The sequence below is a fragment of the Carassius gibelio genome, chromosome A23 (genome assembly GCF_023724105.1).
Source record: "Carassius gibelio isolate Cgi1373 ecotype wild population from Czech Republic chromosome A23, carGib1.2-hapl.c, whole genome shotgun sequence".
NCBI classification, from domain to species: domain Eukaryota; kingdom Metazoa; phylum Chordata; class Actinopteri; order Cypriniformes; family Cyprinidae; genus Carassius; species Carassius gibelio.
The window spans coordinates 23,391,757-23,418,638 of NC_068393.1; the positions used below are offsets into that span (position 1 = coordinate 23,391,757).

Below are 26,882 nucleotides of genomic sequence, written 5' to 3' on the forward strand. Positions count from 1 at the left end.
TAAACGGTACACCAAACAGCATTTGAAAACTTACTTTACGTTTATGAATGTCTCTGCATTACAAAAAATGGCAATCACAAGTGGCATCTACAAATAAATTATGCTAGAGCTTTTCTCAAAACAAATTTTAATTAGCTTTGAGCCATGTGTGGCATTACTCTTAATGAACTAGTCCAACAGCAGCGTAAACACAAGGGTAGATCATCACGTTTGACACAGAAACATATAAACTATATAGTTAAGCTTCATTACAGTATAAATACAAAGCCAATTTATTAATCTACATAACACTTCACTGTATAAATGGATTTGTATACTTCTATTTGAAAAATATTTTATACTGTATATATATATATATATAAAGGGATCCCAAACTACACAGAAAGGGTCCTTCCTTTGCATCAAAAAGTTTGAAAAATCCTAGCTCAAATGTCCGAATATGTTTTATCATAGTGACTGCTGCAGTTATGGGTCAGATCTAGCCATTAAGGCCTCCTGGGTGAGAAAATGGATATAAAAACAATCTGTTCGGTAGAAAATATCAATGAAAGAATCAAATTGCATCTACAGGCTCATTTGCCAAATGTACTGTATCATGGTTATCAGCAAATGTCTCTCAGGAGCAATATAAGGGTTTTAAATGCCCAACATCAGATGAAGGTACTTGACTCACAAACATTGTCTAATCAAACACACAATCAATGAAGCCTTTAGAGCACATCATAAAAAAGTATTTCTCACTCACATGAACGAAGAGTACAGTCATTTTGGCATTTGAAGCTGTAACTGTTGGTTTCCATTAGCGAGGAGCATTTTTTCTGTCTAACTAAACTGGATCTACCTCCTAAAAACACAAGTTGCAAGGTTGTGACTGCACCCATATGGGACATCCAATCCTCATTATACACCCAAAACATTCCATCTTTTCCTGGAACCTCTGACCTCAGCGTCCAGTAATGCTCCATCATCTAATCATACACCCCCTCATTACATTTGGACTCAAGAAAGCCTGCTAGAAACATCTCTGACGACAGATACTTCAAAATTGGGGAGAAAAAAACATAATAATAAAGTTCTAAAAGCCACCATGACCTCTTCGGAGTGTCACTAAACTCCCACTGGCTCTTCAGCTTCGGTCGAGGTGCCAGGAATGAGGAATGGCTTTGTCCTTTCAAAAAGTGGTTCACCATCTTTCTTTCCAGGTCATGCTAGTTATGCTCTGAAATTTGCTTACCAAAAGTGGCTGGCCATAAGTCATAATGATTTAGCAAGCATTCGTCTGTAGAATTCACAAGATTGTGGCTGAGCGTTATTTATTGCACAATGTCAAGATGGATTGTCGTTCTCTGACCCTGCTGAAAAGACCTGTGAACAATATTGTTGCCAAGTACTGTATGTGATGTTCCTAGAACAACATTCTAGTCAAACGATCTTAAATCTTACCATAACCTACCCCAAAAAATTACTGAGCAATATAATTTAAATTGAGCTAAATTAATACAAATTATAATGCGGCTGGACGTTTTTCCACAACCAACAATGAAGTTGATCCAAGAGCATTTCACACATTTGGTGCTTTAATTATGTCTTGTAATATACTTTATGATGTTTATGCTATGATCTCATGAATAATTGTAACCACAATTATACTACACATATATATATATATATATATATATATATATATATATATATATATATATATATATATATATATATATATATATGTTAACGTTGATGACAAACAATGAATTTCAGGCATAAACATACAACTATTATTATGCATTTTAACTTTGGTTGTGAAAAGATAGAATGCATTATAATGTACATTAGGAATTCCATTATAATGCATTATAAATAAAGGTTTCAAGTAAAGTGTTCTCATCAAACAACAACAATATGATTTAAGATTGAATTAATATATGTCACTAATGTTCATGAAACGTGTCCCCTCTAGTCCAGCATTGGTCAAACAACATCGGCAGAAAAAGCGATGGCTGACCATCTCAACAGAACCGAACTAGAACTAACCAGCTTGCAAATGCATGCTGGTTAAATCCAAGCAGGTATTTTCAGCAGGGAAGGTATAACTGGCTTTTCCCAGCTTGTGTATGCGGTTGTTGTTAAGCCTTTGTGGAATATGAAATAGACTGATGTTCTTTGGATCCATCCCATTGCCCACCACCACAGGAAATAACAAATACAGCTGCACACGCAGCCTGGCAAACAGCACCGCACACAAGCGCACACCCCCAAACACACACTGCGTGCCTGATCACAACCACCTACCATCCCACACACACTCTCAACGGTGGCTCCCACACAAACACACATCAATAAATAATTACACCGACAATTAGATGGGGAGCACTCCAAGCCTGACCTGTTAAGAGATTTGCAACCTACACACATAGTCACCATCTGAAATGCTGGGGGGGGATTTTTCTTACAACCCAGTTAACTGGCTGACTTATTGATTTAAAATTACCGACACAGAGAGCTCATACAGTTGTCTACACTTTATTTGGCCATTCTCAAGGCCTCGTTTGATCTGAATAGCTTAAGTTTAAGCTACAAAGGAGCAGAAAATGCAAATTCTCCCCTATTACAAGGGCATTCACAATGCTATCATCCACACAGGAATGTACTGATACAATACTAGTATCGGATACTGAGATCATGTACTTGCACTCAATAAAAAAAAATTAAAAAAACCTGTAAATCTTCACTCATAAACCATGTACTTTCTGGATGATTCTACACAGTAGCATCAAATAAAACAAAAAAGAAAAGATGTATATACATTTTTAAATAAAGCTCTGATTTCTAATATATAAAATGCATAAATAAATAGCTAATTAAACAGGTACGTAAATTATAAACAAATTAGGCCCAAACTTTCTGCATTAAAAGTATAATTCAGGGGATTGTTGTATATCATAATCACCAAATACCAGAAAGTATTAGTACTCATTCTCTACCTAAATGCTAGTGGTGCATCCATTCGGAAAGAATAGAATTTATAGTTAATTTTCCTTCTTTGTGTCCCCTTTAAGGAAGAAAAATCTTCAGAGGATTCCCTTAATCTCAAACCTGTGTTCCAAAGCACAATAAATAAGACTATGGAAAAACGATTGAGGTGAATACAGTTTCATCTATATGATTTTTCAATATCCAGTCATCTCTGATCAATATCCTACAGGGAAGGAGGCATAGATGGGAAGCCATTAAAGTGTAATCCAGTATGGACTTGTTCTCTCATTTCCTTGAGCAGTTTCTTTGAAGAGAAAGAACTGAAGTGAACACCAACAGCAAGCAAATGATGTTCTATGTCATAATTAAAACACAAAGTCTTTCATTGGGGAAGTTTTCAATAGCATTGGAGATTAAAAGACAAGACAGAAAATCTTTCCATCTTCAGTCTGAGGGAAAAACAGAACCAAACACTAGAAGGATAACAGCTAGCAAGCAAAATCACCAGGCAAGTGAAGAACCGAGATAAGTTATAATGTAATTATGCAAAGGGTGAGGAGTACATCCTGGTGTATTTTTGATCATCAGTTAGAACAATTTTGTCTCAGTGCCACACACAAAATCAGCTAAAAGTCTGTCAATATTTAACATCATGTGATTCGCACTCTGTGTTTTGTATTACGGAAGTGACGAGTGTGTATTGTTGTTATTGTGTTCAGTTGTTGAGCTCAATATCACCTGTGGACAGACTGAAAAACTAATTAGCAATGCTAATATGCTTTTGTTATGCTTTTTTTTTTTTTTTTTTTACAGGCACAATTCAGATGGTTGCAAACCAGCTTGCATCTGGCACAGAAGGTGACCTGGAACTTTTAAAAGTTCCTCTGTTGTTACAGCCACCATAAATTCTGAAGATTTGGAAGAGAGTCTGGCGCTCAAGCTGAATGGAAATAGCCGGAGAGATGCCATCCAGCAGAATCATCGTTATATCATGTAGATCAATAGGTGTGAAAATATAAGAAAGACTCACATCAGCATCTGAATAGGGCACTTTGGCTGCAAAGTACAAATTCAGTCTTTAGCTTTCAAATGCACGGTGCCTCGAAACACTGCATTATAATGCTGGATTGAATCATATCAGAGGCCCATGCTGTGTATGAACAAAAGTGTCCATTATAGACATCAGTTATTTTATAAAAAAATAAAAAAATAATGAAATTAATTACAGTGGAAAAGTACCACTGCCAGCCTGGATAAGAAGCAAAATGGAGAAGTCTGTGTGTAATTATTATTTGACTCTGCTGATGTGTCTTTGATGGATTGCAACACAGTGTCGCAGATGGTAATCAAGCACCATCATGTACTGTTTCTCATTTACATATATGCATAGCTTTACCGTGAGCAACAGGACAGGTGGGCAAAAGAAAGACGTCAAATGTGCTTACTGTCTGTCTGATAGTACACATCTCTCATAATTTTTTAACATTCCAGTCGGCTTTCTGTCTGTCTGCAGGTGTCTTTCCCCCAAAGGCTTGTGAATTATGAAAGTGTGCTTTGTGGTTGGAAAATGACAACATTAATTGCTTGTAAGCAGAGCGCGGAGGCGGAGGGATTTTTGATCATGCGCTGATTGTGATGGGCTATAAATGAATAACACAAGGTGAGTGAGGGTGAATTATTTATAAGCTGGAAACTCCTTGCCGGTGGAGGACCCTCAGAGCGTTATCTTTTCATCCAATTCAGCCAGCCGTGCCGCCATCATTACCAAGGAAGATTGCTCCAGGCCCGTTATTATAATGCCAGCAGTTATTATCATTAATGCCACTGTCAGTTATTCGTCAATGGAGTCTACCACTGTGGCCGCTACCATCAAAATCTTCATTAGAGCATATGGTTTACACTACCAACAGTGCACTATAAAGACAACTGTTAAGACCATAAAGAAGGCAAAGTAAGACCCAAAACATTTCACGCAATAAACACAAACATAATTTCCACAAGCATGCGTTGCATTTTCAGCAAGTATTAGCTTAAATGTAGTCTTATAGACTATTTTTATGGCAGAGCAACAGGGGATAGTTCCTAATTTATTATCATTATGGAGTTTTCAAACATGTATGCATTGCTTTCTTCTGTAGGACACAAAAGATATCTTCACACAATGACAGTCAATGGAGTCCAATGTTGTTATTCTTTAAATTATCTTTTCAAGTTCCACAAAAGAAAGAAATACATGTTGGTCTCTCTATTTTCTTTAAGAATTGTCCACCAATTTTCTTTATGAAAAGCACAATTTTAATGAAAAAATATATACTTCATAAAAAAAGAAAAAAGATAGCATAAGGTCTCAATCAAACCTGCTTTTGAAAAAAAGTCTATGACAGCTGAATAACAGCAGGTCTCTTTATCTGTGATCTGTAGTCTGATTACAATTCAGCATATGATGGATGGTCAAATTAATTAGTCTAGTTTGAATTTTAGAGCTTTGATGTACATGCCACTAACCGTTTGATCAGATCACATATTGCTGAAGCAAATATAAAAAAAATTCATTTGGGGCATTTAATAAAAGTTTTCTGATAAATGTAATAATTCATAACCCACTAGTGTTATGAAAAAATACTGAAGATGAGGTGTCATGGCATAAGAATTGTGAAACAATAACTACATCATTGAAACTGCATCATAATATATCATAATACTACATGAGAAGCAAAGTCGGCACGCTTTCTCGATTCTTATTTGACTCCCTTACCATCATCTTTCTTTTCTTTCATAATCATCAGCTCCATCCTTCTATTTTTTTATTACTTTCACAAGTCTCACTCCATCAGCCAAAATGTGTTTCCTCTTGTATGTCTGAGTACAGGCGAATTACCCAGAAACATGCTGCACATACAGTATAATAGAAGGGAGGATTTGGGCTGTTCTCTGGGAATAATCCCCTCATTCTGTGCTAGAGCATTGTGCTCAGTGTAGAACTGTCAGCTTGGCTATTTCCTACAACGGCCTATGTAGAGAAAGCAGCTAAGAGTGCTGTTGATTTGCAAGTAAGCTATGCGCCTGCACGCTAGCCTCTTTGTAGCTGTCCACATTGTTCTGACACCAGAACAAAGGTCCCAAGAGGACTTGGGCAACAAAGACAGAACAACTGTAAGAGTTTAAATCAATTAAGACTTGAGGAAATGGACACATGAGGCAAGAGATTGACAGGGGGCTAATCCCATGAACCAGGGGCGTGTCTAGGGGGAGGCTGGGGGAGGCAGTGCCTCCCCTAGGATAAGCCCTGCCTCCCCGAGAAACGGACTGTCCCTCTGATGATAAATAAACATTTAAAAGTTGATTGTTTTGTGCATATTTTTCCATCAGTAGCACATGAGTCTGACCCAACAAAAATCCAGTTTGGCGCTGTTTGACAGTGCTCGCGTGCTTCAGGCTTACGGGCTCAGAAAAAGTGCATCATGTGAGAATAGAACGCCAATGAAATGTTTACCTGGCAGAGCCTTAGAGCAGTGGCGTGTCCACAAGGGTGGCACAAATGAGCTTTGCCACTCCAGTTGCCACCCCAAAACAGCGTATGGGATCGAAGTGCACTGAGAGCGAGACATCGTGATTTTGACTGAAACAGGGTTTTTTGAAAGTCAGAGAATTCTGCGACTTGCGACTACGACTTTGAGGTCCAACGCTAAAGATCCCTCGCGGTCCCGTCTGCCCCCTGTCCTCAATTTCTGCCGAGGGTAGTATATTAATATTTTTGGTTGTGGACAATAAAAATGTCTCCACGATCTGCTTTTGAAGAAATATTGTTGCATTGTGCCGCAGCGCACATTCTATCAGCTGCAGTTCTGGCGCCACAGAATTATTATAAAACATTAACATAAGTGTTATCTCAGCGGTAGAGTTTCTCAAACAGGATACGGCACTTATTCACAAAATTATTATTATTATTATTATTATTATTATTATTATTATTATTATTTGCATCTGCTTTAAATCCTTATTGCTAATTTAAAAGTTTCATTCGTGTGCTTTTCTGACGTTCGGTTCTTCTAAGCACAATCAAAGTGCGGCACGAAAACGAAAAAGCCCTTCAAACTGTGCCTGATTTCTAAGTTATGTTCTGTGCTAATACTGTCGAAACACACAAGGTTTATGTATAGACTAAGTTGGATATGTCTAAAATGGAAAGTAAACAACTGAAAGAGGATGCATGTCTGTATGCATGCAGGTCTTAAAGGGACAATAGGCTACATGCTGCCGTGTGAATTAAAGGGATAGTTCACCCTAAAATTTAATTTCTGTCATTGTTTATACACTCACATGTTGTCCAAAACCTATATTAACTTCTTTCTTGTGCTGAACACAAAAGAAGATATTTTGTAGAATCTGTGTAACCAAACGGTTTCTGGTTCACATTGACTTTGATGGTAGTAAAACATACTCTGGAAGTCACTGTGAACCAGCAACTGTTTGGTTTTCTTCAAAATAATGTTTATATTTAGCAGAAGAAAGAAACTCATTCAGGTTTTTTTCTTCACTATTAAAATTTTTGGGTGAATTATTCCTTTAATGTTAATAAAACACCAAACCCACAGAGAAAAATCACTCAATACTCTTGACTGAAAAAAAAAATAATAATAATACAGTTGCTTTAATAGGAATCAGTGTATATAGTGTTTTATTTTTATATTTGTTCATTAATTATTTTTAATGCTCCTGCTAAATACATTTCTTGTACCTGAAAATAAAACACTTTATTTGTATTATATCTGTATTTTTAATGTGTATCTTTGTTCTCATTTTTTTAATAACAAAGATAAAATAATTGCAAAGATTTTTATCTTCACCCATGCACTTTGGCCTAAATATCCGCCATACTTTTTCATATTTTGTTACCTTAAAATGCTTTATAATAGGGAAATTAGTTTGGCTGTGATGCTCAAACAGCTTGCAAAATAGAAAAACCAACATGACAAAGAATCAGGATAAAATCATGATTTCTAAAAAAAAAAAAAAAAAAAAAAAAAAAAAAAGACTTATTAGATTTTTATTATATCACCCACCCCCTGAGGGAGAACAAACCCATACAGATTCCACACCCCTGTAAAATAATAACAACATTTGCCTATGTCAAGCACCACTAATAATAAATAAAATTAAATAAACAAATAAAATAAAAATAAAACCATATTTAAAAACAGTTATGTTGCCTCTGCTAATGAGATTATAAATTAAACTCTTATAGTTTCACAAAAATATCTTTTATTTCAACTCTCTAAGTCTCCTTACCCCCTGTAGCCTAATATGTTCCCTTTTATCTAGGCCTACATGTTTACATTTATTCATTTAGCAGACACTTTTATCCAAAGCCACTTACAACCATAGAATACCATTCAAATACTATTCTCATACTGTTCAAATGAGCATATGCATTTTTTTTTTTTTTTTATTACCTGGGGCCGCATTCACAAAGAAACTTAGAGGCTAACTGGCGAATTTATGGTAGCACCTACGTCTGGAACAGCTTAGAAGAAACAAATTAATTTACCTCTTGTCTATACAAACTTGACTTCAGATTCATTTAAAAAAAAGCCTACTGGTGTAGCAAGTCTTCTCACAAGCAAACCTGTCACTCATCATCAGGCAATCACTGTGATCTGTTCTATATATTAATCTGTGAATAATAATAATAATAATATCATCATCATATTATTAATGTATTAATAACTAACTTTTATGTGACAGCCCTATAGTCTAATAGGGGCCCTGTACCTATCTGTGGGTTCCTGGCTTAGAAAAAGATATGCACTAAAACAGATTGTGTGTAGTAGGCTATAGATTATTTTGCGCCGATTTTTTCAGTTGTTTATGTTGCCCCCCCAAAAAAAGCCAAATGCCCCCCCAAACATGACATCCTGGTAACCCCTCTGCCATGAACTGAGTTTATGATGTGGCTAGGCTAGTTAACCTGACTTGTGAGTGGATGTTTCCCCGTTAAACAACAGTGAGATTCTCAGGGCCTGCATCCATGCACACGGACAAGACATTCCCAACTGCTTTACCACACCAATGATCTGGAAATATCTTGTGTTCTATAATTAATTGATTGATTGCTACAACACCCATCAGCACTGGAAATGAGTTGAGGGACTTATGGTACTTTAATACATTTGCAAACAAGTCAGAACTAAAACCAACAGTGCAGCTGGCATCTGGCTTGTTAATTCCATATAGTTAGTAAGTGTGACTTACTGAGTTGATGCAGTTCAGTTCCTTGTTGAGCAGCCAGGGCAGGGATAGTTTTCCTTCACCCCGGTAGCAGGATTGGATCCTCTCCTTAATCTTTTCCTTGATTTTTCGCAGTGTGAACAGGCACAGGGCTGATTCTTTAGGTGGCTTGGCTCGGTTCTTTTGGCCCTGAGCAAAAACAGTAAACAGCACCTCTTCCTGTTCAGAGATACCCAATGATCGTGCCAGCTTAGCACCGGGCCGACTGAGGTAAGCGTCTTGAACCAATCGGTATTCCACACCATCCTTGGTACAGCCAATAGGAAACTCCACGTAGGAGTAGAACTTGGGGTCATCCACACAGAGGCGGACAATCTTGGAGGTGAAGAATTGTTCACCACTGGCATCCGGCGAGGTGAGCTGGGTGTCCAGCTGGAGAGTTAGGTAGTAGATGAACTGTTCGCTGCTAAAGCCATAGACATAGTAGATGTCAAAGGTAGGGAACTTGGAAAGGGTGTCGGATGGAATCTTGAGCTGTGAGGAGACAAACTCATCCTGGTAGACAAAACTGAACATTTCAGCATTCTCCTCATTAGCCATCAGCTTGCGACTGGAGAGAGTTGGAAAGTACTCTGATTTCCCTTCGATGGGTGTACCTACAAACAATTTACCACTGTCTTCACCTTGGGCTCCACTAATAACCACTCCTGACATAGTGCCCGCCTCAGACACACTTGAAAGGTAGTGTTCCTTGCGGTGATGCGGCTCACCCAGTTTGAAGAGGTCATCCAGTCGGAGGAACTGGCATATACCCTGCGAGGTGCTCCCACATGCAATGAGCCTGTTCTGCCCTGAGTCCAGAAGCAACAACTTGTTGACATTGCTAGTCTGTGATAACTCATGGGGGCAAGACTGAACACCAGGTGGTGGGTAACATTTCTCATTATCCACCACAGGACCGGTAACATGGCTTCGAAGCTTGGTCAGGTTGCTGGAGAGCTTGTAGATCCAATTGACAGCACCAACGTAGACTTCACCCGTTTTGTTATGGACGACCAAATGCGTAAGCCCTCCCTCTGGTGGGGTAAAGGTCCGGAAGGAAGAGAGGTTAACCTCGACCCCTCCATGTTGAGGGAGGAAAGAGAGGAAGAAGAGGAGGAGGAATGCCTCATGAAGAGAGGTGGGAAGGGGCCTCCTCCCATAGGGCAGCATTTTTTGTATTTTTCTGAGGAAGCGTTATGCCAGGTAATCCGTTCACCTTAGTGATCCTGGGCCTGAAAAAAACCTGGACAGCGTCTGTCAGTCTACAGTGAGGAGAGCGACTTATTGACCCAGTGTCCTCTCTGCTCTCTCTCGGCACGGAGCTGTCATCTACACCATCATCTGCAGCGCCATGGCCGCTAGCCCTGCAAGGGTAGGAAAACACATTATGAGTGTTAGAGAAAAACAGAATAGAACATTGTCTATTGATTTGACTGGAGTTTAAAAGTTCTGCCTGCCCAAAAGAAAACAAACTCATAATACATAAACATCTTACAGTGGGGCCCTGGGTGGAATCCTATACAACATTTAATGAGTGTGTCAAGCTTGCAGACAGCAGTGCATTTCGCAAACTCCACACTGAGAACTCGTATGATAGACCTGCTGTGCCCTTAAATATTTCACACAATCTGTGCCAACTCAGCTGGCACAAAAAGGGAAGAAAATAGAGCAGGAGAGAGTAGATGAGAGGAATGAGTAAAGAGTGAGCGATGCCATAACTATAGACTAGTTTACCAATTCACCTTGAAAAATGCCATAAGCTCAGAAGTGTCAGCAATAAACGTTCTCATTTCCTCACGCCTGCTCAGAGAAGTCATTCAAGTTGACCTCGCGTAAAGCAAAAGCACTTTCCTTGAACCACAGGTTTTAAAATACCACAGTACAGACAACATGCCCTTTTGGCTAAACCACAGGGCTGTGAAAAGAGTGACAATCCATCAAATTTGTTCTAATTGAAAGTCTAATGACATTCATGTGATCATAGGCGATGAAGAGGAGCTCTGGGTGTCCAACTACATCCTCAGAGTGCAAAGCCACTTAAACAAGGGCAATTTCAAGCTTCTCAGCTAGCCAGCAGCGGGGACTGTCTGCTGCTGTGACCTTCTTCAGTGTTCAAAACAGAAGCATCATTGTATCTCAGATGACATTTATCTCACTTCACAAGACTATTAAGCGAGGAGACTGCCTCTGGGTCTCATTCACCACTCAGTGCTGTGAGCCATACTGTGGGCTGACCGTCATGCGCAAACTACAAAACAACTCTGATAGAGAGCATACATATACAGCCAAAAAACATATACATTAACCAATTGATATACTGTACTACATGACTTATACACAATTTGAGTAGGGGAAAATGTATTCATTCAAAATAACATTTTTGTTGACCAAGTGTTAAATAAACAGGCCACAGTTTTGTCATACTATGTCAATAGTGTAATCCCCTATAAGGGGTCATATGATGCTTTTTTTAAAGATCATTATTTTGTATATTCTAACAGAATATGTTGATGTGCTTTAACGTTAAAAAAAATAACAAATTCAATAGCAAATACTTAAACTCATAACAAAACATACTTCCAGTAGCTGATTCAGAAGCGCCAGATTGTCACAGCAAAGTTAGAATTACTTCCTCTCCTAGGTTCATGAAACGGTCGTCCATAAAATGCGTTGCTGTTCTGTTGTTAGCAATCTTATAGATTCCTAAATGCATCTACTTTTGGAAGGTCAAATAAAGTGATTTCTCTTTCGCATAGATACACACCGCATCTCCCTGACATGGCTGCTTCAACACTAACTGCGGTTACTGAAACCACGCCTCCTTTCTTTGCGTGAACATTTGGGTGGCATTACGCAAATATTTCCACATAGTGACGTACAAATGTGGGGGCGTGTTTGAATGAGTCGTTTTAGGGGGGGCGTGGCAGAGTCTTAACTTTGATAAAGAATATCTCTTTGGATTTTCACATTCACATTTCTTCATTTAGCTGATGCTTATTGGATCAACTAGGGGTTAAGGGTCTTGCTCAGGGACAGATTGGTGTCTCACAGTGGATTTGAACCCCGGTCTCTCACACCAAAGGCATGTGTCTTTGGGATTTGATACTTTAGTCTTTGCAAATTTACAGATCTTCTTTATGCACCAAGAGCTTGTATAACTCCAAAAAGAAAGGAAAAATTTAAATAGCATCATATGAACTCTTTAAAAAATTTATGTCATGACACATCAATATCCAAAGTGACTTCATGGGAACTGAACCCATGACCTTGGTGCTCTACTGTTTCTGCTGCAGGAATGCATTGTTGAGGGGGATAGACTAAGTTTATTTTGAAAATACATGCATATTGGAGAAAAAAATGGCACAGTCCTAATTCACTGACACAGTTCCAAAAAATAGGCTAAAATAAAAATGAAATAATTGGAGGCTCTCAAAAAGAACGCCAACTAAACAAGTCCAATTTCCAGCTATTTTCAGCTTTATATCGTTTCACCATATTTGCTGTTTAATGTAGTGTGCTGACAGGGGTCCAAATTTCTCTCCTCCTGTATTGATCATCACAACTGAGCTCTTCTCAGCTCAACTGACTCAGAGTCAGCACTCCAAGGTGCTTTTTGGCTCTGTGATACAGGGACACTGTCAAAGCAAATTCCCAGCATAAAAAACACGGAAAACCTGCCTATAAATAATCAAGTAACTAACTAAACAACTCCACGACACACTTAAAACTGAATTTAGCAGTGCTGCACCTGACCCATTACCGACTATAAAAACAAAGGCATCAGAGTTTTGACTTATCTGGGACAACGATATGCTAATGAGGCAGAAGAAGCTGCTTAAATGCATCCACTCCACCTCAGTAAATGAAAAAAAAAAGAAAAAAAAAATTATAATAAACTGAAACTGCAGCAAAATATATACACATGCTGCAATTTATAACACTGTACCGCAATGCAATTTGCATGGAATAGAGCTATTAGGACATCCCACCCACTTCCTCCAAATAGGCCCACACCAAGGATAAAGGTGAAATTGGATGAATCAATTAGAGGAAATATGGGAGTAGCATGGGACCTTCAGAAGAGCAAAACCTGCCTGGCTCGGAAAATGACTGGCGGGACCAAGGTATCCGCAACAATTTATTGCTTGTGGCACATAAATTACAGCACAAGCCATGAAAATGGCACCGCATACTTAAGCAAATTTATACAGATCACCTCTTTAACATGAAGGTCACGTCGCTGAGCATTGTGGGGTAGAAGGCAGGCAGGACTCAGATGGCCACAACTAAACCACCCAGAGAGGCTCTACATAGCAGGATCTGCTTTCTATTGCAAGCACTCAGACACACTCACACACATCAATACATAAAGGCCTTAATCCACAAACACACACATTGTTCTCCTTTCGGTCTTGAAATCTTCATTCTTTCTGTCATTCATCTATTATGTCAATCCTTTCTCTTGTCTTAATTGATTCTTTATTTTTTTTCTCTCTTTCAGTCGTTCCCTCCTACTTACAATTAATAACCATTACGTTTATCATCATTATTAACATTTACTGATAAGCAGTGAGGAGAACATTTGCATGTGCAACAGGGAGGTTTGTAAAATGCTACATATTTGCAAGGATATTAGACAAACCATACAACACCAGCTCTGGTATATTTAGATTTAAGTCAAGACATTAAAACCAGACAGTCTTGATTTAGCCTCCGATTCTAAAAAAGCAATAATTACCTCAATCCAGCGAGACCTCCAATCATAGTGATATTTTAGCAGCTCTACACTGTGACTATGATTACAGGGGATGATAGAGGAAACAATGACTTGTCAACAGGAAATTATTTGCAAAAACAGAGTCTAGGAGAGACATCTCATCTCATTCAGCTTATAAGATACTATAGCAACGTAAGTTTGTTGCAGTCTAGGTAGCCAATCTTCAGTGTGAATGTTGCGATGCTAAATCAAAGATTGTACAAGCGTTGAGGATGGTGATTCACACATATGTACACATATTATAAAAGGAAAAAACACCTACATAATATCTGTTCCCATTTTAGTTTATGACAAGAAACTGCATCTGAATCACATTTAACAAGTGAGGCTGAATATTCAGAAGAAAATAATGTATGACAGAGGCTAGATTCACAAATTTCTTAAGAAATCTTCAAGAATTGCACACCGAAACCTTTTTAGAATTTATCTTAAGAAATGTCTTAACATCTTTAAGAAGATTTTCGTGAATCCGGGCCTCTGGACTCTACAACCCTTAAATAATGTTACATATTAGTGTACAATATTTCTTGCTTTACAAAACATCGCTAGTTGTTCATTCTTCGGTTAGGCTACACATTGTATTCGTAAATGTATTTAAACATAAATGTATTTATTTGATTAAAACTCAGTGCCATTTGGACTACAGACTAAAAAGTTGCCTGAAATGATTGAAAACCGATATCCTATTACTTTGATAATCAATTTTCACATGCCAAACAATAAAATAAATAAAAATAACCGAGAATGACAGAAACTTGGTGGACTCTTGACTTAAGTCAGCACAAAACACCCTAGCAAATGCAGAGAAATGTGCTAAGAACAACTCTGAACACTTTGGTAGCAAAACTTGGTCAGGTTAGATCCCATATTGAATTTGACACGGATGAAAACTGTGAGACGGTGAGGGATAGACTTGCAGTCTTTTCAATGGCACACGCTGTATGAAGGCTCTAGATCATGTAATTCTCACAACTCAAAACTGTTTTATGGATTTTTCATTTGTCAGCCGAACAGTCTGTATGTCGGACTTGTTTTTATTCCTGTAAAAAAATGATATGGCACAACCCAGATTAAGGTCTATAGAACCATCCTGACAACCACCTAGAACATATTTTTAACAAAATTTAGTTTATATATATATATATATATATATACTGTATAAATGTGTGTGTGTGTGTGTGTGTGTGTACATATAATCTTAATTTGTAAGTGTTATTATTTCAATTAAATATTAATTATCAGCAAATTAATCAAGACAAATAAGACAATTACAAATAAGAAAAATCACTTTAGATTTTTCAAAATATTATATACATTTATATTTATATTTAAATATATTATAAAAAGTATTAAAAATAATTAGGCTATGTAATCAAAGTAGTAAATAGCCTATTTTGATGCGATATTTATATACATTTAACTAGTATTCTACATTAATCAAACACAGATCCATGTGGGATCTTGGATGGTTATACACAGCATCTAGAACAAGAAACAAAACATTTGCTCAGCTTCTCACTGACTGCTAATTGCTAATCTAAAACTGCCAAACAGTCCTGCCCCATTTAAACGACCAGTGAAAGTCGCACTCCGCCTCCATTCAGATTGTTTAACTCTACAGCGTGCGCTCCCGTGCTGAGGGTGGGTATTGTTTGGGTTTGACTAATGGCCGTGCAGCAGGGAGGGCCCGGTGTCTGCAGGAGTAAAGGACACTGAGGAGGTGATTGTGTGGCAGGCCTGTTGCACTGTGGATGTGCCAAAACCAGAGAACACTGTCCTCTTTTAATAGTGTCACTCCTTAGCGTGTGACCCACTGACACCATGACAGCTGTCCCCTCCCTCGCCCCCCAAAGCACCAACAACTTCACACAGCGGGTTCAAAAGAATCCCAATTTAAACAGGTGCATTTTGGGAAGGAAAAAACTGTGGTACTAGATTTGCATGGCACATTATGCAGTGGTTTTTAATTCAGGACCCTAAAGGTGAATTAAACCTCAAATATTTATCAAAAATGAAATAAAACCAAACACTGACAGATTAATATTATAATGAACATAGCAAATTTGCTAAATTTGAAAAATGTCAACTCTTTTAGGTATTTGGCAGCCAATAATTTGTTGTTGGCTCAAACCATTTTTGTTCACATAGCCCGAGTGCATTACTGGTTACATTTGTTTTGTTCGTGGTGTGAGCATGGGAAATCTCACAAACTAATTTAGGCATTTTCTACTATCAAAGTGACTATCAAATTTGTGCCAAAATGCTGTAGATTTTGATTGGACGCATAGCCTGAGAGGTCAACAACAAAAGAAGTGGGAATTGTTTTCACCTTTTATATTGTCCACCAGTTAAAATCAAACTCATTATGCTATTTGAGATATAAATGATGTCCGTAGCCTCAAGAGTGTAAAACGACTTAGGCCTATGTGCCCATATTTAAAGCAATGTACTATGGGTTTTTAAAAAAAATGTAAGTATTACTAATAATAATGGATTAGCAAGCACTAGTAACTCTGTGGACACAATGCACCATGATGTGCAACTAAACTTACATGATTCCTAAAATCAGTTCCAAGAGTTGCTGTGTCGTAATATGAACTAAATTCTACAGCAGTGCAGACTAATCTTAAATCAGAGTAGAAGAAATCTAGGCTCATGAGGTCACAGTGGCCATACATTTGTGAGCTATGACAAAAGACAAGACACTCCAAGGGAAAAGCCATCAAGTCTAATCACTGGCTCTTTTTAACTTGCAGTAAATGTTGCTACTGCAGCAGTTTGGATGGATACGCTTATGTTAACCCTGCCCTGGATGACAAAACTGTGACCAGTCTCATGTAGACTCACACTACAAAACAACTAGTCATGACAGATTAGCACATGCTGCAATTATGCTAATATTAATATGAGAAAACATATGGGTACTATGACTGTAGTGAAGTCATCCTTATATCATACAACCATGTAGGGATCTGGCACTCTGGTGACAAATCAATAGTAAGTAATAAATAAATTCAATATAAAGTTGAAGTAAAAGTTAAATAAAGTAAGTAGTACCAAAATCTAATAAAGTACAAAGTTAAATAATAATAATAAAAAATATAACAAAAAAAAGGAAAGCTAAAAGGTAATAAAATAAATGTAAAACAATAATATAGAAAAAGAAATAAAACAAGTTAAAGTTAAAACGTAAGCAAAACGTTAAAGTAAAAAATAAAACCAATAAAAAAAACAACATAAAAAGTTAAATAAAATCAAATAAAATGGATAAATAGGTCTACATTAAACATAACATCACATAACAAACATAACCAAATAAAATAAAACTGAAGTTAAAATAAAATAAAATATATAGGCGCCATTCTCTACTGTTTGAGCTACAGGAAGGCATAGTCAATATATTAACAAACAAATGTCATTAAGACAATGATATAAATGATTATACACAACGGCATAGTAGTTTCTGCCAGGGTAGCTTATTAAAAACCATATATTGTAACCACGTAAGCATATTTATCACACAGTGTGTTCGTATACTCGCACAAACGTGCAAAGTCATGAAATAATTGATGCAAGAACTGAAAGGAATATAAAATCACAGTGTTTCCAACTGCAACACCCCGTGACACATCCCGTTCCTTCTCTGGTTATGTTAATAGATCGACGTCCATTGCCACACCTCAGTGTCTGGGCTACAGCTCCCGCAGAGCCAATAAAAGCATGCAAACACTGCTGACTCAAAGTTCAGCCATCAATAAACAGCTTTCTCCCTCCTGGGAAGAGTTCTGTTATTTCCTTTAGCCCTTCGCATCTTATCCTCTTTCATTAGCTGGCTGTTGTGCAATCGACTTTATTATGATAAACACGCCTGCAAATCAAAGTGGGTTTTTTTTTTTCTCTCCATAAATTCTACAATTACGATTTACGAAGTCATTTCTAAGCCAGCTACAATTATCCATGGCAAATGCCAAGCTAATACTCGTGCCAGGATCAGAATATGAAAACAGTCCACCGATTCCGGCTGTACAATGCTTTAATCTACAGAGGAAAAAGAGGGGCATAAAGTCTTCAAATCCCATAACGGTAGCTCCCGAGCTCATGGTGCTTCACATTCCATCAGGATCGCATCATTGGGCAACGGCCCTTCTCTGGCTCGCTTCCCTCCACACACTGCAAGCATTTGTGTGCTGAGCTTTACACTTTCTCTAACTTCACTCATTACTTTGCACCCACCTACTCATGCATGCAGACAAACAAACATCTCTAGCGGTGTTTTCATTTTAAAAGACTCAAGAGATAAAGTCATGAAGTCAAGCATGAGAGGTGTGTGTGTGTGCGCCTTCACCATGTCATCTGCGTGACCTTTCTAGTCAGATATGTGCGTTTCCGGCAAACGCGTTTGTGCTAACACAATTACACTCAGCTAATGAACAGAGTGGCGAGATAAAGCCATCTAAATGCTAGCTTCATCCCAGCATCTCAATCTCCTTTAAAGGCTACATTTGCATCATTAATAGAAATGAAATTCCTCATTAAACGTGCAAGCTGCTGGTTAAATATGCTTGTGGAGAAAGAAAGACCGAATGAGCAAAGAATAGATTTAAAACAAAGTATTTACACACTCTCGCCCGTAGGCTTATAGCGGTGGTCTTATGCTAATAGAAAAGAATGGTAATTTAACGATTCTGGTTCCAATTCAACTTAATGATCCAGGGTTAGTTAATTCCATTAGCTTTTTTTTTTTTTTAAGAAGAAGAATAGTTAAATAAACTAACCAAACTAAACTAACATAATATTATTTTTATTACCACACAGATTCAATGAATTTCTGCAAAAGAAAAGACTCAAAAGAAAGATGTTAACAAAACTAACAAAACTCTTTACCTATCAAATGTTAGCTAATCAATGTCAATGTTGTAAACATTTTACAAACAAAACATTTATATAAATATTATAAAAATGCATTAGTCATATCAGATTAAATGATCAGATTCACTTATTATATTACTCAAAAAATTTATAAAACATAATTTTACCAAATTATCAGATTTAGTTAAAATTCAGATATAAGATGTAATATTAAAAGCATATGATATAAAAAAAAAAAAAAAAGTATTTTACACATTCACTTCAAAAGACCAGACTCGAAAGAAGTTTATTCTTAAAACAAAGTAACAAACAACACTACTCATCTCATAAAATCAACTAATATAAATAATTCTTCAAAAACATCTGAAAGCAAGAATAGGTTTACAACATGTTTTCAAGAACCGCTCTGACCGAATCATTTGATTCAGATTCATGATTCATGGAATTTTCACGTAGAAATTGCTATTGTTTCATAATTAATCACAAAGAAATGTCAGGGAACACGTTGAATTAAAAAAAAGTATACTTTCATACAAATTAGAAACAAATATGCCAAAACTAAAGAATAGTTATGAATTCCCATGAGAATGTGTTGTCTATTTGTTGATTTTGTATTACTATCATCAAGCTCATAACTCTTCTAAAGCAATTTTGTTTGCCATGAAGCTGTAGATTTAGCAGCAGGAAACACTGTCAGAATATTTAAGTACAGTACGAGAACAATTAGCTGAGCTGAATGTCATGAAAATCATCCCGCTGTTGAGTCAAAACCAAACCGGCTCAGTTTCCAAAGCTTTTAGCACTATGAAAGAGTCCAGAAAAGATTAAGCAAGGTGAAAGATGTGCCTTAGAGCTTAATAATGGATCTTCCACATCAGAGAGAGTCTGTGGTTTGTAATGCTTATATATTAGGCCTGGGGAACGAGAAACTTGATCCTAAGTCAGCAATTAGGGCACCTTGTCCCGTGAGTGTCTGAGCCCTACAAAGGACAGTGGATCAGTCAGAGTGTGACAATTATGATGAACAGCCTCAGTACGCCAGCTGTCCGACTGCTCCTTTGGCCATTAATATTACTCGCTGTTCTACTGCAGCAAAAAAGCCACTGAAGCTTTTGCTCACCCCTTTTCTAGCTCTTTCAATTCAGGAATGTGTTGCCATGACAGTGACCGATGGCTCGGCGGCAGACGGGGAGCCCGCTCATCCCAGCCAAGGGTTGAGGTTGGTGTGGGAGCGTGTCAGGGCCCCGTGGGCGAAGGATCAGAGACTGATCCACTGGAAAACTGGAAGCATCTGTAGATGTGGTACTGATTAGCCGCGGGTGCGGGGGAGATCTGCAGGTATTTCAGCTATGCTCCACGTTTACCGCTGGGGAATCCGGCTAGTAAGACCTATGAGCAAATTTGGGCAGAATTTATGTAACTGCAAACACGTTTAGCCCTTGTGGCGCTACGTTACGCGCTTAGACAACGAGGCTTGCCAACAGGGCCCCTGTTTATGGAAAGTGCCCTGTTTTGAGCCTGAGAGGCTGATGAGGACCAAAGCAGGACTGCTCAAGGAATAAATCTATTATTTGATCAGGAAGACGAGAGGGAAAACATTGATCACGTTGAGGTTTATTTTTCATGACAAGGTTAAAACAGCACTGGTAAACCAGATTTCTTGGTCAAATAAAAACCACTTACTTCTGGAAACACTTGGAGCAGTTACGTGGATTTCTGAAGACCTGGATCTTCTACAGATTAAACAAACAGAACCAACTTTATCCAAGCTTCACTTATGTCATACTTCACTCACATCAAATTCACTAACAACTGATTCGAGCAATTAACGTTAAGATAAATCATTCTGTTGTATGATTCTCTTTTTATAGGTCTAAAAAAAACATAAGAGAAAAGCATAAAAGAAATTCATATGCTAAATGATTAAATGAAAAAAAAAGATTAAATGAGTCACTAGGCAGTGCAACCATTTACAACCAACGAACAAACAAAATATCAGCTACAGCGCATCTGTGTACGAGAGCAAAAGTTAGCATTCATTATGTATGAGTCTCCGCTCTTATCAGTCAAATACTCTGTTGTTCATAATATTCTTTTATAATGAGGGTTTAATGTAAGAAAATTTGTTTAATTATTTATTTACAAAACATCAACCTTTATATTTGCCTGAAGTACCACAACAAAACTTTTAGTAATGTCAAAAAAATCATTTACAAATATTAAATGTTATATTAAATATTAACATTAAAAACAACCATTAAAATTAAATATTTAATAGTACATCATATTGGAAAGTATAAATATTTATAAGATATTAAATATTAAAATAAAATATTATATAACTTTGTATTAAATAACTAATTTAATTTTGTATACGTTTTTTTGCTGTTTGTTTTAATTTATACATTAAAAAATATATTTTTTATTCAGTTTAATTTATCAATGGATTTTTATAATAATAAAAACAATCTCACAAACTCAATGAAATTCCTTCACAAACCCTCAGTTGGAAAACCCTGAAAAAAAAAGTTTCCTCTTCACTAGATTTAGAGCCCACAGGGCATTAACACTGTCATTTTGTTGGAGTGTTTATTATCGAGCTCTTGTGTGTTTTCCTCTGAGGAGGGTTTGGACACTACCCCAGTCTGGTGGCCTATAGCAGCACAGGGGTCAGGCCATTGTTCCATTCCTGTTTGCATTTCCCCTGCCACCAGTGCAACCGCCTCATCTGGACACGATTGGGATTTCAACAGGAAAGAGACAGAATGGCACTGGAGTCTATAAAACTAAGAACTCGGCAAAGACGTGCACACACACAGACACACACATGCTTATAGTCAAATGAGTAAACAGGAGTGTATTATCATTGCGGTAACACACACATTGCTATGTTGCTCTTCCACTCTAAATACCCATGGCTGAAGTGCCCTTAAGCAAGGCACTGAACCCCCAGTTGCTCCCCGGGCGCTGGATCTATAGCTGCCCACTAGGGCTGCACAATGTGTCGTTTAAGCATCGATATCGCAATGTACGAATCCACGATAGTCACATCGCAGGATGTGCGATGTAGGTTGTCGTAGTTGATCCGTTATTCATTAACTGTATGGGTCAGCTGCTCCCCAGACCTTGACGAATGTGATTTGCGGATTAATTGCACAGCTTAACCATCATAGAGTGAAAGTTTTGACAGGGCAGAGAGAGAAAGAGAGAGAGAGCGCGAGAGAGAGAACGCGCACCCTAGAGAGAGCGCGTGCTAGAGAGAGATAGAGAGACAGTGCGTTCACTTCTCACTGCTGTGTGTGTGCACTTAGATGGGTTAAATGCAGAGCACTGATTCAGAGTATGGGTTACCATACTTGGCAAATGTCAAGACTTTCACTTTCACTTAAAACGCTTGCACACAAACCAGCATCCGGTTTATTGTCAGCGGCATTGCGGGGTCTGCTGATGGCCATCAAGGCACTGCACCACCATCACTCACAGGGTCACAGGAGCATGAAAATCGAGCTGCAAACAGTCATGTAGCAAGAGGCTAAAAGTGAAGTGATGTGACGTGACATACAGCCAAGTATGGTGACACATACTCGGAATTCGTGTTCTCCATTTAACCCATCCCAGCCATTTATGCTGCGGCGCACGGGGAGCAGTTGGGGGTTCAGTGCCTTGCTCAAGGGCACCTCAATTGTGGTATTGAAGGCAGGAGAGAGTGCTGTACATTCACTCCTCCACCTGCAATTCCTGCCAGCCCGAGACTCGAACTCACAACCTTTTTGGATTATAAGCCCGACTCTCTAACCATTAGGTCATGACTTCCCCTAAAACAGACTAGTCTTATGTGAGCCAAGAGTATGTGCACAAGTGTGAAAAGGGACAGTACCATCGGCCCCTGTAAATACCAAATCTCAAGAGGATCACACTCTTAATTAAACAGCGACCCAGTGGCAGTCACAAACACAACCCTGATTAAGACCACTGCTGGACTCTTGCCATCACACACACAAAAATACATCTGCAAAGGATGGGGTGGGGGGGGATGCAAGCTAACCTACTCCCCCATCCTCTTGACCTTCAATAAACACAACAGACTCTTTCAATGCACTAAAATTCACACCCAGACTCCGTTTTGCACATTAAAAAAAATAAGTTTTGGAATTGAAGCACATTTATAAAGTAAAAAAGTAGAGAAATATCTATATTGCATTGGGCAGCTTGCCAGCTCTTAGCACAACTCATTCTTCTTGTGATCATCTGGAGCCTTTATACCAAACAGCATCTGCTGCATCTCACAAAAGCTCTCATCCACTGAGAGATTTCGAGTTCTGACAGCTGCGAATGCAAGGAGAGATGCGCTTATGTCTCTGTCCTTCTGAATATTAAGTATAGACGTGTATCAAATTAGGCCTTTAGAAGGGACAAGGTCATACTGACTCAGCCTTCTTCTTTTTTTGTGTGTAATAGGAACAAAATCACAGAGACCTGAACTTTAGACAGTAAGCAATGGACTATGAACCACCTAGAACAGCCTAGCAACCCCACAGTACAATGTTAACATCCACTCAGAACACCTTAGCAACTGCACAGCAAAGTCTTGGCAACCTCCCAGAACACACTAGCATCCTGCTGACAAGTTTTGCACAGGCAAGCAGTACTAAAAATCTAGTTTTGCTCGAAAACAGCAAATGCAGTAAAATTGCTTTTGGGCTTATGTAGTAAAATGTAGTTAAAACTTTTGGGCTTACTTTTTATTGGCAAGAGAGAGGACACAAAGAAAAAGAGGGGAAACAAAACAGAGACGAGATTCTATCCAGAACCACCACTTGATATTTCTTTAACTTTACAAATAAACAGCACGAGAAACAACCCTAAACGGTTGCTTTTAGATTCTATGACTCTTTAAACCATTTTTGGATTAAAAACTTTTGACAGCTAACAGATAACATGACTCCTTTCAAGATTGTCTTAGACTTCAAGGCTCCACTTCCAACTCCTAACTCAACAGATGTGTCTGAAAAACAAAGCATAGTAGACATTTTCTGAAAAGAAACAATAGGGCAATTTTAAAAGACATACAATATTCATGTTTTAAAAGACAATAGAACTCATCTGATAAAATGCCAATGCTATTTATTTGAATTGTGTGCTATTCAAAGTTTTATTTCCATATTCCTATGAAATTGCATAATACGGTTACAGTTTAATTTAACCTTATTTAGCCACATCAGCTTCACAGGCTAATTCATGGCAAAGATTATACATTAGAAAAACAAGTTGCAACTGCGTTATAAAATGCATATAAAAAACATACTGTAAATATAAAAATAATACATTTTCTTCAACAGGAAATTTCAGATTTGAAACTTTGAATATATTATTCATGAAGACACAGCAAATAAATAAATAAAATCACATCTACTGTGCATATAAAAATGGACATTACATTTAGCATGAAAGAACCCACTTCCACTGAGCACCATATTGTGCATTCATAGTCTCACTAAAGACACTGTTGAGTGCTTTAAGTGTGCCTAATCAGTCTAGAGACAAGTATTTCTCTGCATAAACAAGTATACTTTCATGAACCTGTTTTCCAGCTAAAATCTGAATTTACTAGAGATGAGCTCTCAGAATTTGGATCCACTGAAAAGCTCCTTTGGGAGGCAGAGGTGGCTAAGAAAACACCTCACAAACAGTGAATCGCACACCGCTCTAAACACACGTTTAAATGCAGGTTGTCAGGAGTGGTGTAAAGGCACACAGCCCAACACCCCTGTGGCTGAACACCTAGTCATTCCATCAGAGCGACACTTTTGAATACACACACACACTCACACATGATGTCATCTTCTCCCTTGCTCATTCAAACAGACACACATCTTCCACAGGCACCATAGCACATTACCTCTCTCCAAATAGAGTCTCGGAGGAGATTTAGTGTTGCATCCTGCACACAGACAATCACACTAACCCACTAAGGCATGATGACCAAGTACAGTCCGTCCCCCACGACACCTCTGGGCTCTGCAGTGAAGCATGTCAAGCGAATTCCATCTGGGGAGAGGAATCTGACCTCTGACCCCTGTTTATGACTCATCAAAGGGAAGCCTGCTCATTGGTCTGGCAGAGTAATCACTTCCAGAACGGGCCACTTAAAGAGAGTGAGTTCGAGAGGGAGAGAGAGAGGAGATTTTCCAGGGAGACAGAATGCCTGCAGCCGGCTATGTTAAAGGAATCTGTCTGATGATGTTCAACAGAGCTCTGCAGAGAGGCCCATGTTCAAAATGCTACTTAAACAACCTCTCAGAGAGAGAAAGAAAGAAAGAATGAAAGAAAGAAAGAAAGAATTTTAAATTTTGGAAATAAGCCAAATATTGTAGAGGGGTTACAGGAAATACAACACAATCATAACAATAATAATTTGTAGTTATATAGTGAAACTGTACGAATTTCCTACAGCTACTGAAGGACTCTTTAAGATTTTGCTATTTTGTACATATTACTGTAGAACTAGAAATGTTTGAGATGCATGAAAAAATTTATGTTCTAAATAATATTTGAAAGGAAGCATTAAAGAGTGCACGGGAGACAAAGGAGACCTGCATTCACAAGTAATAATTCGGAAAAAAATAAATAAATAAAAAATATCAAATATTGTACCAAAATTGCAACAATGGTTAGATTGAGAGGTTAGTTTTAGAGCTTGGTTAGGTTGCTAGTTTGCTTGGTTAGTTTTCTTTCGATTTTGCCATCTTGTACAAATTATGACCAAGAGATCAGATTGTGGAGGAACTGAGGAATAGTAAAGGTGTGTTCACATTGAGAGCAATTTGCATTAATAAAGCAACCAAAAGCTTTTAATGTACAATAAGATTTCGCAACAGCAACCACTGATACAAGTTGAGCTGATTTTAAAGGTTTATGCAAATGAGCAGGTATGCATAATCTATCAATGGGAGTACAGAACAGATAGGCTCAAGTGTAAGAACGTGTACCAGTAAGAAACTTACCAGCATTAATCAATGCAACCACACCAAAAATGAACATACTGAATGTGATGATTTCCATCTTATGTACTTCAATATAGGATACATTTAGTTTCATTTCTGTTCAAACTCATCTCATTTTCCTGTGCATCCGTGTGAAGTTTTTTAAGTTGTTGTCATAATCAAAAGAAGCAGTCCATTCCTTCACTTGCTCGCTCTCAGACTGCTGGAAAAACATGATTAGCTGCTAGAAACATGATTAATGAGTTCTGTTTCCTGAGCTGCTGCTCTGTCAGGAAGCATCATTACGGAATGAGAAGTTTGCTCTGCTTCCAAGAAGCCTGCAGTGACAAGGAGGTCCCACGTCAAAGAACCCCCGTGAGTTTCGAGGTCAAGGGGCAGTCTGGATTAGGGCGAAACGTCACCTCGCTTTGGGATTTCAATTAACCCTTTCACAGTCCTCTGTTACTCTGGCAACAGATAAGCCTGGTGCTACAAACCCAATGTGCTGGTATGGCTCACCCAGATTAAGCCTAATCCTGAATGAAAACCAACTCACAAAGCGAGCTCCAAATCAAACCCGCTTTAAGCCCAAAACCAGTCAAGCAAAGATCACCAGCAGCCAAAATTACAAAGGTCCCGATCTATAATCCCAGAATGAACCACACGCGAAAGCAGTTGAGACTATGAGGTTAACTATCTGAATCCATTCTGGCTGTATTAAAGGTTGAACATTACAGAGAGAGATCAATACGCACCGTCTTTTAATGAGATATTAATTAAGAGGCGACTGAACAGCAGGACCTTTACTTAACAAGCTCAACGCTCTTATTAAAACTAATTCAATATCATGAAATATTACATCTATCAATCTATCAGGAGAAGCTTTATCTGTCTATTGATTTGCTGAAACTTCACAGATAGCTGCATTATAAACCATACCATATATTGTGCATACTATACATTGCTTCCGCATTAAAAACATAGCTATGTGGCTACCATTGACTGCTTGA

The 26,882-nt window shown here is 38.0% G+C and overlaps 1 protein-coding gene across 3 annotated transcripts in view; it reads right to left on the minus strand.

The window, feature by feature from the left end:
• The window catches only part of LOC127944782 (plexin-A1), a 205,945-nt gene that overhangs the window by 173,840 nt on the left and 5,223 nt on the right, over positions 1-26,882 (minus strand). For all 3 annotated transcript variants that reach the window (XM_052541031.1, XM_052541032.1, XM_052541030.1), the window contains exon 2: positions 9,226-10,607. In XM_052541031.1, coding sequence (XP_052396991.1) covers positions 9,226-10,413 — 1,188 coding nt within the window. In that variant the 5' untranslated portion in view covers positions 10,414-10,607. The remainder of the gene's footprint in view (positions 1-9,225; positions 10,608-26,882) is intronic.